The sequence below is a fragment of the Cephus cinctus genome, unplaced genomic scaffold, assembly GCF_000341935.2.
Source record: "Cephus cinctus unplaced genomic scaffold, Ccin1 Ccin1_scaffold0330, whole genome shotgun sequence".
Taxonomy (NCBI): Eukaryota; Metazoa; Arthropoda; class Insecta; order Hymenoptera; family Cephidae; genus Cephus; species Cephus cinctus.
Window position 1 is genome coordinate 3,304,348 of NW_014333027.1, and position 15,029 is coordinate 3,319,376.

At 38.8% G+C, this 15,029-nt stretch overlaps 3 protein-coding genes across 7 annotated transcripts; 2 read left to right on the forward strand and 1 right to left on the reverse strand.

Moving 5' to 3' along the window:
* Positions 1–1,026: 1,026 nt before the first annotated feature.
* Positions 1,027–3,149, reverse strand: LOC107266717. Of its 2 annotated transcripts, none has more exons than XM_015737481.2 (5): positions 2,701–3,149; positions 2,326–2,573; positions 2,047–2,237; positions 1,553–1,958; positions 1,027–1,472 (listed from the first exon to the last, which is right to left on the reverse strand). In XM_015737481.2, exons 1-5 carry the CDS (start codon positions 2,814–2,816, stop codon positions 1,372–1,374), a joined length of 1,062 nt encoding a protein of 353 aa, XP_015592967.1. In that variant the 5' UTR covers positions 2,817–3,149; the 3' UTR covers positions 1,027–1,371. The 2 variants fall into 2 exon arrangements, with proteins under 2 accessions (XP_015592967.1, XP_015592966.1); XM_015737480.2 differs by having other exon boundaries at positions 1,029–1,472; positions 2,047–2,208; positions 2,270–2,573; positions 2,701–2,969.
* A 499-nt stretch (positions 3,150–3,648) lies between these two features.
* LOC107266715 (ataxin-2 homolog) lies at positions 3,649–11,453 on the forward strand. 3 transcript variants are annotated; one of them, XM_015737477.2, is made up of 9 exons: positions 3,649–4,459; positions 5,067–5,175; positions 5,285–5,608; positions 5,694–5,927; positions 6,039–6,372; positions 6,449–6,759; positions 6,842–7,408; positions 7,540–7,723; positions 7,899–11,453. In XM_015737477.2, exons 1-9 carry the CDS (start codon positions 4,422–4,424, stop codon positions 8,435–8,437), a joined length of 2,640 nt encoding a protein of 879 aa, XP_015592963.1. In that variant the 5' UTR covers positions 3,649–4,421; the 3' UTR covers positions 8,438–11,453. The 3 variants fall into 3 exon arrangements, with proteins under 3 accessions (XP_015592963.1, XP_015592964.1, XP_015592962.1); XM_015737478.2 differs by having other exon boundaries at positions 3,651–4,459; positions 7,540–7,711; XM_015737476.2 differs by having other exon boundaries at positions 3,652–4,459; positions 7,540–7,780.
* Positions 11,454–11,513: 60 nt separating this feature from the next.
* LOC107266716 (probable ATP-dependent RNA helicase DDX55 homolog) lies at positions 11,514–14,976 on the forward strand. Of its 2 annotated transcripts, XR_003059447.1 has the most exons (8): positions 11,514–11,972; positions 12,060–12,167; positions 12,280–12,552; positions 12,615–12,973; positions 13,046–13,243; positions 13,308–13,983; positions 14,058–14,174; positions 14,842–14,976. XR_003059447.1 is itself a non-coding variant. In XM_015737479.1 (7 exons), exons 1-7 carry the CDS (start codon positions 11,874–11,876, stop codon positions 14,097–14,099), a joined length of 1,755 nt encoding a protein of 584 aa, XP_015592965.1. In that variant the 5' UTR covers positions 11,514–11,873; the 3' UTR covers positions 14,100–14,227. The 2 variants fall into 2 exon arrangements, 1 of the variants encoding a protein (XP_015592965.1); XM_015737479.1 differs by lacking the exon at positions 14,842–14,976 and having other exon boundaries at positions 14,058–14,227.
* Positions 14,977–15,029: the final 53 nt, after the last annotated feature.

A 15,029-nucleotide genomic window follows, 5' to 3' on the forward strand; every position in this document is an offset into this window, starting at 1 on the left:
CATTCCTTTTCAAATTCTAATGAATACGTGTATTTTCATTTTTTATTTCATATATCAAAATTTCGAGATAATCAAGGTTGAAGTTGCAGTAATGCGACCAATCAGAGCGCGTTTAAACGGAGCGTAGATGACGTCCAGAGCCAGCCCGCAAGGCCAGCTTACAGTAGACCAATAACACTAAGAGTATCGTCTCTTGTATCTTACTCAATTATATGCAGATAAACTATGCAGATAAACAGGGACACAACGACGATACTCTTAGTGTTATTGGCCTAGTGTAAGCAGGCCTTGCGGGCTGGCTCGCGACGTCATCTACGCTCCGTTTAAACGCGTTCTGATTGGTCGCATTACTGCAACTTCAACCTTGATTATCTCGAAATTTTGATATATGAAATAAAAAATGAAAATACACGTATTCATTAGAATTTGAAAAGGAATGCAACGATGTTACTACAGTGCGTTTCATAACGAACACCCTGTATATATATATGTATCTCTCTCTCTCTCTCTCTCTCTCTCTCTCTCTCTCTCTCTCTCTCTCTCTCTCTTAACGAACACCCTGTATATATATATATGATTGTGTGAGATAAGATCGACAGAAAACGTATTTCAAGAATACAATGTTATTATAAACGATTACTTAATAAAATGGAATCTTGTTTGTTGTTACTCATGACACATTGGAACCCCATACGCTTTGCGTCGAACGTCCATTTGAAATGTTTTAATCGACTCTGCGAAATATTTATTTATTTTTTCTAAAAAAAAAATGTCTTGAAAAAGAAATTCTTCGAACGAAGAAGAGACGTTCGGACGCGAATGCGCGCGCATTTTATTTGCAGGCTCTCTCCTCTCGCGGGCTATTCAAAACCGACCACAGGACATGCGGGCTATTCAAAACTGACCACAGGACATGACCAATGTTAGTGAGATGATTACTGCTCGACCTAATCAATTTGCTATGAATCTTAGAAAACTGGGGGAAATTATAAATGGCTCAATACAAACTGAGTCTTATCTGAGACCAGTAACTATCAGAATATTATTCAGAGGAAAATAAAGGTATTACGCAAGACAATTCGGGAGCTTAATATTTTCAAGAGAATCTCAAAGCTTTTTCATTTTCGAATAATTATAAGACTCTCAGTCACTGTATACAGTTAGATAGGGTGCCGATGGTCTCTTTTCGTAGAGATTAGTTAACAGTGGTCTGGGTACACTGAATAAAATTGACAAGAATTTCTGTAATGAGCTGATTCAATATATTTTCACTCTTACGGATACAATGTTATATAAAGAGTAGAGTGATGCATGCATCATTAAAGACAAACCTAAATGGTACGTATATCCCTTTCGAGAAGATGATATTTTCTACATGTCCTCTTCCCATACAGTTTCTGTGAGGATTGCTATATTATCGAGGCCTCTCATTGGGGCATACTCCAAGGTCCACATCAGGTTAGTGAAGACCACTAGAAGAATCGTGGTTAAATATTATTTTAAAATGTGTAGAAAAGTACGAGGAATCTTTATTTTTAATTAGAACACTCACGCATCTCGCCTTGTTGTAAATCTGCGATTAACTCAGGGCAGGAACTGTTGCAAGGATTTATTGGAGTCAGTCTAAGCTGAGTGGCACCTCTCAATTGTGCAAGGGCAATCAGCCCCGAGTCCAACTCCACTTTCTTGTAACTGGGACTGTTGTAGTCCGAGGACATAAGGACCCAATTGAAGTGAGCCGGCGAAACCGTGCTGGAGAGGAAGTAAGGTCTCTGGTAATATTTTCTAAGAACCTTGACGGCATTGATGTCGCAGTTCTGCCAATGCACGAACCACTTGGCGACCTCAGGTGAATGAACTCTTCGCAGAAACGCTGCGAGGTCCGAGGAGCCGGTACGTAGATTAGATGTTAGTGCGCAGGGTACCGTCTCCATCAAACGTTCGTTCTCCAAATACAACTAGAATTAGAAATAAAGGCCTGTCAATTTTCGAAATAAAATAATGCCACGGTATCCGTTATAGCGAACTTTAAACTTTTTTACGCACATGAGTAATATTGTCAAACCAAAAGTAATCGGTATTCATGACCGCCCAGGAGTCCATGGCATCGGTGATGATAGCTGGTGCATCCCTGCTCAGGTAGTTGTCGACCAACTGACGGTAACGGACATCCGATAGACGATCGATAGTCTCCAGTGCCTCGCATGTCTGAAGAGGAAGCAGTGTATCGCATGGATCTTGAACCGAATGGAACTACCATTGATTTTACCACACAGTCTTCCTCGGTGATGGTATAGTCATTGTAGAAGGGATTGTTGATCATACAGTTTTCATAATAAAGGGGCTGCCAGTTCCAGATTGGTAGAACCTTGATCAGCAGGAGACGACCAATTGCTGAAAAGTGGGTGCCCACAAAGTCGAGTTGAGCTGCAAGACAGGCTATTGTTCCTAGCAATATAAGGATCAGAGTAGCTCGAAAAACAAGCTGCAGCCAGGATCTACGCATTGCGGCCACTAGAGGTTGGCAAATAATGTCCATCTCCTCCTCGGTGAAGCCGGCCTGCTGGCAGTACCTTTATACAAATGAAGACAATGGATATTATGATAAAATATAAAAAATTGTTGTTTTTCTAGCAAGAAGACAATCAATAAGAAAGAATAACAATATTTAATGTTAAATGCAATAAAATTTATATTTACTTGTAAAATGAATTGAGCTCATCGTCAATAAGTCTCAGCTTCTCCGAATGGGTCATCTCGTGTGGTTCCTTTGTATAAGCCTTGCGAGGCGGTTTCACGCACTTGTTACCAGACATATTTTTCACTGGTAGTTACAGAGATTATATTAAATTTCAGTGATTTACTGTGAATGAAACTGTTCGATGAAATATTATTCACCAGTGCAGGTAGTACAATACGCCCGAGAGTCGAGCAGGTATTGAACAGAAGAGCAATACTGGCTCATGCGCTCAGTGCGCTTAACGTTGCGCAAGTATTGATTTTCCCGCCGCGCGGGAATATTCGGGGATTCCCAAGAGTCAAAAGTTAAATTTCAACACTTCCGTTTCCCATTGCGAATATACATCCAATAAGAAAACTGAAATGACCGTTAAAACGCCTAATTGACTCTAAATGATTTACAATTAGTACTTTACGTTAGCTTCCTTTCTCACTTAATTGTCATTAAAAACACCTCAAGATTTTCTTGTTATATAAAATTATATATAATGCCAGTTACATTAACATGCTCATACAACTTTTGCTACCCAGTGCAGTTTCCTAAGGAAATATAATCTGTGCATTAGAATATATATAATAGCTGCATCGACGCATACAATCAAAGTGAAGTATCATGTATCTCGATTATCTCGAATGGCGATAAGACCAGTGAACTTGTCGTTCTATATCCTCAGTAGAAAATTAATCAGAAATAATCTCAAGGCTCGACTAAAAGGAGACATAAATGACTTGATAGCAGTGAAAAGATCGAAAAGAATCGTTGTTCGACGTCGTATTGTAGCCCAACGAATTCGTCACTGTAAAAAAATGCATTAACCATGAAAATTGTAGCAAGCGCACGTATGTGCTGCTAGTGAAAGTATTTGTGGAAGGTAGTCGTTTGCATACTCGTGAAGAGGCCTTTACTGTGAACACAGTGACGTAGCTACATGGAATTCGTTGAAATGACTGGGGTGGGTGAGTTTCGAAAGATTGCCGCTAGGAGGCGAGCAGATCGGACAGTCACCGGGATCGGGCCGATCGGGCGACTTACGCTGAGTTTTACCGTTTACCACATGTTGATTAATTAAAGACGAGTGCACAATCGCGGCTGGAATCAGTGATCGAGGCTCTTATCGCGCGGCTTGCCATTTCGTCGACGCGGAAATCCTTATGGGCAACTAGCACTAAGCCGAGAAGTTACGTCACGCGCGACACGGAGCTATCGTCTTTCGTGCGAGCTCGTGTTCCACTGTGCGTCCTCCCTGAAACCGTATTTTAGTAGTTATTCACATCTTACTATAATTGCATCTTGAGGATCTCTCCTTGTACCGCCCTTGTTGTTGTCCACCTCATATTGGTCGTCGCACACGCTTCTCTAGCCTGTTTATAACCTAAAATACATTTGCGCCCGTTTGCCAATTCTGAGCCACGGCATCTCTTGTCAACCTCTTTGGCTTAAGGACTCCGCGACTCGACCTTTAACCTCTACGGGCGAAAGTCGTCTGAAATTCATTCTTTGAGCTTCCCAACGTCATCCCTTGACCAACCGCTGTATTCTCTTAGCAGAGTATTTTTTAGCGTGAGGTGTCACAGAGAAATTAGCCAAAATTCCGGTCCCCACTAGGAAACGAGAAGGCGCCCAGCAAACCGGCGGCAAAAATCCACCGACCACTGACGAAGAATCGTCGTCGGCTGGAAAAATGAACAGTAAAAGGAAAAATCGTACTAATCCCACCAGGCAAGTCTTTGCTTCATCAGAATTTTGGTTTCACTTTAGATGAAGCAGGCCCTCTCTAACTGAAACCTCTTGAACAAATACTTTTCTTGTTTTTTTTTTATTTATTATTGTTTTGAAGGGAAAAGTATCTGAAGTTCAATGATAATAGAGACTTTGTATTGATACCATAGGTATCCTTTGTCTCACAGGTTCTTGCTACATTGTTGTTAATGTTAGCACCATTACGACTGTGTATGAATGATTATTGATAATAATTGGTGCAAATGGACAGAATTACTCATGTCCTAGTTATGATTTGTATTTATTACCAATGTCTAATTTGATATTATAAAAGATACAGACAATATGAAATATATATTCATATGTCTAATAAGGTATTACTTTTTATGCTGTCCTTTCACTGAGTTCAAATATTTTTCTATATCAAAACTATTTTTTATTTTTTAGTAATACACATACACACAATTATTATATAAACTGTATTCCACTGTAAATATAACGGTACATGTGTCTTGTGTTCTTTTTGTCAATTTTATAAGAATTTCCTTTTCAGAAAATCACTGTATATTTGAATCGCATTGAAAATAAAAGTAATATGCACTTTCAGATCACCAAGGCCTAGGGGGCCTCAAGAAAGGTGCGTGGTTGCAGAAGGGGTATACAACAATGCTCATTTCATGCATGCAATAACCAGCCATGTTGGTATTATAGTTCAGGTAATATACTAACTTGGAATATAATAAAAATCTAAATAAACATCTCTATCTCTGTCGATTTAAGTGCACCATATGTTTTATAATGAAAGATGAATGTTTGCAAATGCAGATTCAAACTCAAAACGGTTCAGTGTACGAGGGAGTGTTTCGTACATTTTCCAGTCAATTTGATGTAGTTCTGGAAATGGCTCATCGCGTTGACAGTTCTGGTAAAATTTGCGTCGACAGTGTTGTGGAGAAGTTGATCTTTAAGCCCCAGGATATTATCACAATGTCTGCCAGGGATGTAGATTTGGATTATGCTATCAGAGACACTTTCCAAACTGACACAGCTATTAGTAAATTTAATGGTATGGTTGGTGAAAAAGAGCTGGAACCTTGGCAGAGTGAATCTACTATGAATGGTGATGACATGGAATTAGATGTTACTGCAGTAAGTCACTCTCATAGTTCCTTTGTAAACTCTTAACTGGAATAAATAATATTCTCAGTTATGTAATATTATATTCTATGTGTAGAATGGCTGGGGTGTGGATGAAATGTTCCGTACGAATAAGCAATTCGGGGTACAGTCTACGTTTGAACCTTCATTGCTTCAATACACGGTACCGCTCCAACGCAAAGACACAAAGGATTACAAGGATCAGGAATTAAAAGCTAGCGAAATAGCTAGTGAGATAGAGTCTCAGCCGAATTACAAGGCACGATTGGATCTGGAAAACGGCGACGAAGAAGAGAAGTTCGCCGCGGTGGTACGCTCAATTCTTCCTATGATATTATGACCAATATAATTTTTATTAAAAAAAAAACTGATTGATCGTTGAAAGTATCCAAAACATACGAATTGTCTGTCTTTTTGCAAGGTGAGGCCCAATGAAGGTAAATACGTTCCGCCTGCTAAAAGGAAAAGCAGCAATGCCGGAAAGTTGATGCGATCAACGCCACCACCACCATCACCAGGGCCTACTACTAGTAAAAATGTCTTCAACCAGCCACCACCATCCGCAATCAACGTAAGCGTCGCCCAGTCTACTAACATTCCAGTGGGAATGCAAACTGCACACCCATCCGTACAACATCCAGTACCTCTCAACATGGGAATGTCACCCAGTGGAATAGTTGTTGCTTACAGCACCCCGCCACCTTTTGTACCGCCTCCAACGACACAACCACCGCCACCGGTGGCCGCAGTACCTGGTATGTATTATACAACGAAACCTCCTCAATTAACTGAGCTACCATGATTGGTCCAATCTTTTTTATGTGTATGCAGTGATACAGCAGGCGCAACAACAACCTCAAGTAGCACCGTCGATTCCCCAAGTGGCCTTCTCGCCACAGCAGCAACAGCAACAACAACAGCCACCTAGTAAATTAAATGCCGAGAAACGAGAGCGACCTGGGAGACAACAAGTGTATCAAGCAGACAAGGCTCCACCAGCCCCATTTCCTCCGGCGAACTTGACAACCTCACATCAGTCACAGCAGCCGTCGCCTCATCAACAGCATCCACCGTTGCAGCAACAGAATTCCGTCGACGGTCAACGATGTGAGATACCACCACTGAAATCGGAACACAGAAAGGTATATTATCAAAATTAATCGAATCGGATTTCATACTTCGTAGTTAGTATAATAATAAACAATGATTATCTTTCTTTGCCAGGTATCAACCCCGCGTGGAAGAGACGAACAACACTCGGAACTGAGGCAGTTTGCAACAGACTTCAAATTGATTGACACACAATCCCAGGATACGCCTCCTCTGAGTCGAAAACAACAACATCAACAGGATTCTCATCAGCAACAACAGATTCCTCAACCACACCATCAGCAAGCACATTCTCAAGCTACACATACACAACATCAGTCTCCACAACCGCAGCAGCAACAACATAATCAACAACAGCAGCAGCAGCAGCAGCAACAACAACAACCGCCGCCGCCGCCGCACCAGACAACCCATCAGCAACAACAGCAACATCAAAGCAATCATCAACCACCACCGGAGGAACAGGTTCCAGTTACCGCCAAGCCACCACCGGGACCACAACCCGTTCGACCTGCAAGTCCGCTACAGCAACAACAGCATCAGATTCAACAGCAAACCACACCTCCGATGCAGCAAACGCAGCAGGAACCAGCCGTAGAAAAAATCACTACTGCCTTCAAGAAATCTACACTGAATCCCAACGCTAAGGAGTTCAACCCCAATGCCAAACCATTCACACCGGTGAGAACATTCCTTTTTATTTCTTTTTATTCTATTTATATTTATATAAATTGGGAACTGTTCGTTTTTTTTTTTTTTTTTTTTCTAAAATATAAAAAAAACGTGTAAGATAATTTGATGTATGCTTTCAGCGTTCCCCAAGTACACCAACTCCTAGTAGACCTCACACTCCGCAGACGCCACAGTATACAAGTGCAACAATGCCAACGACAGTTGTAATGCCAACTGCCTACGTAATGACCAGTCAGCCACCTACTGCATTCACTCAACCTCCTGCCCAACCGGTCACGAGGTTCCGGAAGGGTCAGTATCTAGGTATCAAACGAGTCCAGCAATCATTGTCTTCTTATACTTCCGCAACGAACAATCCCAGTAAGAATAAGATAACCACTTGCACATAAAACTGACGTCTTGAAGCAAATTACTTGCTATCTACAGAAACTCAAGATTCTTATTAAATATATTGAAGATGTAATAATTTTCTTCACAGTTCCTATGATGCAGCATCGCGCTCCAGATCTTGCTTCCCAAATGCAAGTCGCAGCAGCTACAGGTCAGCCATTGCTGGCACCAGCACCACTTCATCCATCACCCTTTCAGGTGCCTTATCCAGGCCAGCCTACGGCGTACCAGCAGATGGTGCGTATGGTGCAGGCACCACCCCCGCCACCTCATATGACTACGCCGTATCACCATCATCACGAGTCGCCCGGGCCTCAAGCACCAGGAATTCAGTACATGGGACCCCACGCTCATCCACATCCTCATGTGACTCAACAGCCCCCCAGCCAGACGCCGTCTCCTGCCAATCCGAATCCACCGCACACTCCTGGCGCCTACAATCCACCAGGAACACCGCAGCCGGCATATCCACAGCCACCACCACAGAGCCATGCACCAGGCTACCCCGTGATGTGTCCGATTATTCCGCCACACATGATACCGCCTCAGCACATGCAGTATCTACCACCGCAACCTCCACCAGGTGCTCAGCAGACCATACCTGTCATTCTACCGCACAATCAGTAGTAGCCAATAGGCGCGTCAAGGCAGAGAGGTTTATCCTTATTCCGAGGAATTATAAAGAGAAATTTTAAATTTAAAGTCGCTTTCACGATGGCACGGAGCTTCTCTGAGGACTGACGAGCGAACGTGCTGCGGCCTGGACTCTGTCCGGTCTCATGGGGTCATGCCATTAACGAGACCAGGAATCTCCTTGAATCCAGTTATGTTTTCTCGTTCTTTCTACCTTCTCTATTTTCTCGTTCATTTCGTAGATGTCGCTTTAAAAATTATTTTTTTGTCTCAACCTTGAATGCCAACTTATTATTGTTTATCGTTCATGAAGGCCCAAACACTTCGAGGAAGTATGAGTAGCCTTAGCTATCGCGTTGAGGAGCCAACTGTATTGTGAAGGGAACTTGTTTACATGTGCAAATCTATAAAGATCACAATGGTGATTCACGTTACAAGATTACAGTTCCCGGAAGACTATTTACGATTACTTGTTGCTTGCGTTGATATTGCAATACATTTTCACAGGGCAAACTTTCTTTTTAATATCACCGTATCGCGAAACGACATTTTATATGAAAAATTCTGTCTATTAACGCGATATTTAACAACAAAATGATAGCTAAGAATACCAGTGTTAATGCCTCGTGAGCGCATGATTCCAACAGATCATGTCCGATCAGTAGCACGATAGCGACCATATATATAATACGTTTTGCGAAAACGTTTTATCACGAAAAACATTAAGAAGCGTCATTTTGAAGCTGGCTTGTCAAAAAGAAAATACGATATAAAATAGAATTTTTTCTTAATATACAATTTGTGGACAAACGATACATGAGATCTGCAACATGAAAATGTAATACTGCTCTTAGTGCGGCACCGAATGAAAGACGAAAAAAAAGTTAAGGCATCATGAAAATCTCTTTGTTCAAACAGTGCGTTTCCAATAGAAGATAGAATTACATGGATTATGTCGAATTCCTTCAAGATTCGTTTTCATATCTTTGAACACGAGTGAACAATGAAAGATAACTGTATTAGGAAGTCTGTTAAAGAAATGGTAACTGCAAAAAGACTTGACATGAACTTTCTTTACCAGGAAAAAGGAAAGAATGCAAAGAAAAAGATCGTTCGATATTAAAAATCTCACAGAGAAAGAAAGCGCTGGCTGCCTTGACATCACGAGGATTCGTTTGACGGATCGTAGAGAAAGTTTTTTCAATCGTGAAAATACTTAATCTTTTGCTTTTTCTTTTGAAAGAGAAGATGTACAGTTAAGAGTCTAAAGATCGAGAGTGATATTTTTCTGCAGAATGAGAGAGAAAAAAAGAGAGAGAGTTCTTTTGGCAACATCAAGAGCCATTAATGGTTGATGATTGTCGAATCTTAGCACGATATACAGGAAGCCTAAGGGAGGCCGGAAGCGATATCAAGATATACTATTATGTATTATAACGCAGCCTAACTGATCGAAAACGAATTCACGCTATTCAACCGCAAAATATTATAGACAGCTAATAGACTATGGGATAGAATGGTGGCTCACGACGTAGAGAGAAACGTAAAAAGGAATACGATATAAGATAAGTCCAAAATTGAGAATGAACGTATGAAAGGCTCTTATGGCTCTTATAGTTGTTGGTTAACATTTTTTTTCAACTAAAATCCAACAGGATGTATTTTTGCGAAGAAAATAGGTCGTGGAATGAACTATACAGGATACAGTGAGCAAGTCATAATTGGCGATGGGTTTTGCTGCAAAGAATTTGAAAAAGGCGAATATATTCGAAGAAATAGAATAACAAGAGAAAATTACGCGTCGCGACATAACGGAAGTGCGACGGGCTTCCATGAATGTCGATGATTCGAGAAGAGAGAGAAATATCGAAGAAAGAAATAAAAAAGAGGAAACAAACTCGAGAGTTACGCATCTAATTTAGATAGTAAGGGCTCGGACTGCCGGTATAAAACGATTTTAATAAGACCGTGTGTTCTTAGCTAGGACGATAAGACTAAACTAGGATCTATGGTTACGAATCTATTTCCAGTGTCTGATTAGTTCACGCTTAAGGGACTTCAATTAATAAACTCCTTAATGACGCGAAATAATTAATGGGGAATCTTTTCTCTTTCTGTGAACGGTTAAATATTTTCTCTATCCCTCGTGGAAGCCCTTGCGCGTGAACAGTTAAATCACAAAGATAAAACGTGACGCACGACTACGATTCTACACAACGCGAGTTTGAAAATGAATTTCATGAATTTTGAGTACCATAAAACGCATACTTGAATATTCCTGTGCTAGAACACAGTGAATATACTGATGTGCGTTGATACATTTGCATCGCACTCTAACACTTGAAGTACAATTAAAACTGAAAGGTTCTGAGGGCTTAGTAGTCTTCACTAGATTCCTCTACACTCTTAACTATCTCTATTATTAAATAACTATTAAGTTTTACGTATTTTATGTTAAAGGTGCCGGTCATTTCTTGTTTCTTTTTTTGTTGTAATATCGAATCACAAAATTTGCATTCAAGTACCGAGAAATTGTCATGAAAATGAGAAAGCGACTGTGCAATGTCATTAAGTGAAAAATTACGTTAAGTGTGTACTGGTAGCTAGTTTTATCTCTATGAACAATTGTACATTCACTGTCAAAGATTCAAGGCTTTTGCATTGCTCTTGATATGTTAATGGATAGAATTTTTATAATAAACGGACGAACGGATGTTCTAATTGTACTTTAAGATGTGTGCGCTCTATCTATGCTTTAGGTATCTCTTAACGCAGCCAAGCACCCACGTTATATCAATGCGAAGTGAATATTAACAGCTATACCTATGACCTTAGACCTAGTCGTGTACATAGGACGGACAAACGGACAGAATAACGATCCTTGTTTAGACTGAGAGAGGAAGAGAGCGAGAAAATGGTTCGCTGCGTGGCATCGTTAGATACAAATTTTATATCGAAGAGATAGAAGAAAAACGATCATCAAAATAAAATGAATAAATTAAAAAATTAACCGCGTCCTTTGCATCGTTTTCTTTATTGTCCTTTTGTACTCATATAAAGGTAGTAGTTTGAAATAATTTTTTTTTTTGTGTAATCTACATCAGAAGAGAGCTACACACCTACCAACACATACTTTAAGCTGATGTATACATCATTATAATAGATATTAGCAGTGCGAAATTTTATTAAAGAATTGAGGAAAAAGGAATTTGCTGAATAGACAAGCCGAATTTAGGAAATTCGACCATTGCTATGAGCTTTTCTTTGGCATACAGCACGCGTAGAAATCGATTCATGTGGCCAATGATGAAGCTTTCAATAGAGTTGTGTCGACCACGTGTTCAACCAATGTTAATTCATAGCAGCGCCTTTTATAACCTAAATTCGGTATTGATCATATACGAAAACTAGTTTTAAATTGAAAATAAAAATGAAAAGTAAAAAGTGGGAGGAATTGGATATTCCTCTAAGCGATGCTGTTTTAAAAACAGTTAAACAATTGAATTTTTCATCCATGACACCAATTCAGGTGAGAATCTGAATGGTATATCGATTGCGACTGCATGTTTAAAATTATTATAAACTATAGAGTTTCTACTTATTATATTTTTTACAGGCTGCATGTATACCAATTTTATTACAAGGAAAAGATGTAGCTGCAGAAGCTGTTACAGGCAGTGGGAAGACACTAGCGTTCCTTATTCCAATGTTAGAATTGCTTCAGGTATACCACTTATATCGAATGCTAAACATTTATTTCACAGTGTTGAGCAATTTTTTATCTTATAATATATATTTTTAAATTATCCAAAACGTATAAATATATTGTCATACAGAAAAGAGAGGAAAAATGGAAGAAAATGGAAATCGGTGGAATCATAATTTCTCCTACTCGTGAATTAGCCACACAGATAAACGAAGTTTTAGCACAATTTCTTGAAAGAATTTCAAGTTTAAAGCAAATACTTCTTGTCGGTGGTACTACAGTTGACGAGGATATTGCAAAACTTCGAGAAGGCTGCAATATTATTGTAGCCACCCCTGGTAGATTGGAAGACATATTATCTAATTGCAAGGATGTTAACTTAGCTGCTAGTGTGAAGTCCTTGGTAATTATCACTAAAGAAATTAGCATCAGATAGATCTTATTGAAAAGATGTTACATTTTCAGGAACTTCTAGTGCTGGATGAAGCTGATAGACTTCTTGATCTAGGATTTTCAGTAACCCTAAACACAATTTTAAGTTTCCTACCAAGATTGCGCAGAACCGGATTATTCTCAGCAACACAAACTAAACAATTGCAACAGCTTATCAGAGCTGGCTTAAGGAACCCAGTATTAGTGACAATCAAAGAAAAATCAAGTGTATCAACTCCATTGAATCTGATCAATAACTATGCCATAACAAATGCTGAAACTAAACTTGCTCAAATGCTTGAATTCATAAAGATAAAAGGAATAAATTTAAAGTACATGATATTCTTCTCCACTTGTGCATGCGTTGACTATTTCAGTTATGTCATCAAAGCGTAAGTTTTTGTGTCAATCATTCACTTATTAGGTAGTAAAGAAGCAGTATGACTTTTATTATTAATTTTCAGGATATTACCATACTCAAACGTATTTGCGTTACATGGAAAAATGAAGAATAAACGATACAAGGTATTTGAACAGTTCCGTGCTACGGAAAGTGGTCTTCTCTTATGCACAGATGTAATGGCTCGTGGTATTGATATACCTGAAGTGGATTGGGTACTGCAATACGATCCCCCTTCGACAGCTAGTAGTTTCGTTCATAGGTAAATAACCAAATTACTTAAACATAAATATCACCATTAACTATCAATTACCGATTAATTACAGATGTGGAAGGACTGCCAGAATTGGCAATGAAGGCAATGCTCTATTATTGCTACTAGAATCCGAAGACGCATATATTGAATTCATCAAGAGGAATCAAAAAGTAGAATTATCAATGATACAATTGAAGGAACCTTCTTTAGTCGAAAAGTGTTTAAAAACAATGAGGAATCTTCAAAAAAAGGATCGAGTCCTTTTCGATAAAGCAAATAGGGCTTTTGTATCATACATACAAGCATATAATAAACACGAATGCAATCTAATACTGAGGCTGAAGGATCTCGATTTAGGAAAAGTAGCAATGGGTTTTGGTTTATTAAAAATGCCAAAAATGCCAGAACTGAAAGGACGAGATGTCTCGTCTTTTCAGGATCCTCAGATAGATATTAACACTCTGGCCTACAAGGACAAACAACAAGAATTAGTTAGACAAGAAAAGTTAAATACTTACAGAGAAACCGGTATTTGGCCCGGTAAGCACAAACGTAAACAGAAACAGACAGAAGCTTGGTCTGAGGCTAAGCAGAAAAAAGTAGAAAAAAAAGAAAAACGTAATAAAAGGAAAGAAAAAAAGGCTTTGGCTGGTCCTGTGAAGAAGAAACGAAAAAAGACTAGCAAGGAGGATCTGGCAGAATTAGCAAAAGACATAGCTTTGATAAAGAAATTCAAAAGGAAAAAGGTAAGTTATAGAATTGAAATATATATTCGTTAATGATATTACCAGTAGAGAGTGAAACATTTATTTTACTTCAGATTTCTCAACAAGAGTTTGATGAAGCCTTTGGTGTCAAATAAAACACTATGACTCTATTTACAACAAGTGACATTTAAGTACAACTGTACCTCGAGTTATATTTCGTTTGTATTATTGTAAATAATTTCTTGTAATGTTTATTTAAATACAACACTCAATCCTTTGTTAATACACGTGTTTTTCGTATTAATATAATAGCAGTCACACGTAGAATATAGAAAATATTACACTGCTTACATTTAACATATTTGATGCTTAAACTAATGAAAAATGCATGTTACTTCACATAAAATTTCCTTGCAGAAATATTGTCTGTGGAATTTACGCAAAATGAGAAATTCCAAAAGCTCCTTCAATTCCATAATACTTAGCATCTATACGATTATCAACCATTCAAAATCCATTACTTATATCGGATAATTAAAAGTAACTCATTGGTCCTTAAATATAACTACACTATACAGAGTGTATCACCAGAAATGCACGTTTGAGATTTGCGGGGAAACGGTGCACAATTTGGAAAATCTGATGTCACAACCATTGAATGTTTTTTGATTGCGCATCGAATGGGCATATTATTATTGTTCGCTCAACTTCCGGTCGCAAATAAAAAAAATTATCTTCGCCATTTCAAAAGATATTGAAACAAGTTAAATGCAAAAGTTGTAGAGCAAGAAAAAATAATAAAGATGAAAAAAAAATTCGGACGGATTGCAGACATAATAAGAGAGATATTTGCGTCCGAATTTTTCTTAAAAAAAAATACTCCTTTCACTTGTACAGGAGAAATTAACAAGTGAACTAACAAACATGTGGCAAAACGATTCAGCTAAAAATTATGTTGGCTACAAAGATGTCATCATTGGAAACGTGGCTCTACTACATATAACAAGGAATATGTCAAACATAAAATCAGTGACCCAAAGTACAACAATTTTGAGCGATTAGTTGTTTTCTGCCTGCAAGAAAAA

Excerpts from the sequence above, each read along its gene's own strand:
- LOC107266715 (XM_015737476.2), top strand. The coding sequence starts at position 4,422 with ATGAACAGTAAAAGGAAAAATCGTACTAATCCCACCAG. Across the intron at positions 5,609-5,693 it reads TGGAATTAGATGTTACTGCA|AATGGCTGGGGTGTGGATGA; the intron begins GTAAGTCACTCT and ends TTCTATGTGTAG. Across the intron at positions 5,928-6,038 it reads AAGAGAAGTTCGCCGCGGTG|GTGAGGCCCAATGAAGGTAA; the intron begins GTACGCTCAATT and ends TCTTTTTGCAAG.
- LOC107266716 (XM_015737479.1), top strand. The coding sequence starts at position 11,874 with ATGAAAAGTAAAAAGTGGGAGGAATTGGATATTCCTCTAAGCGATGCT. Across the intron at positions 11,973-12,059 it reads CATCCATGACACCAATTCAG|GCTGCATGTATACCAATTTT; the intron begins GTGAGAATCTGA and ends TATTTTTTACAG. Across the intron at positions 12,974-13,045 it reads TTCAGTTATGTCATCAAAGC|GATATTACCATACTCAAACG; the intron begins GTAAGTTTTTGT and ends ATTAATTTTCAG.
- LOC107266717 (XM_015737480.2), bottom strand. The coding sequence starts at position 2,816 with ATGTCTGGTAACAAGTGCGTGAAACCGCCTCGCAAGGCTTATACAAAG. Across the intron at positions 2,574-2,700 it reads GAGCTCAATTCATTTTACAA|GTACTGCCAGCAGGCCGGCT; the intron begins GTAAATATAAAT and ends ATTTGTATAAAG. Across the intron at positions 2,209-2,269 it reads TCACCGAGGAAGACTGTGTG|ACATGCGAGGCACTGGAGAC; the intron begins GTAAAATCAATG and ends CTTCCTCTTCAG.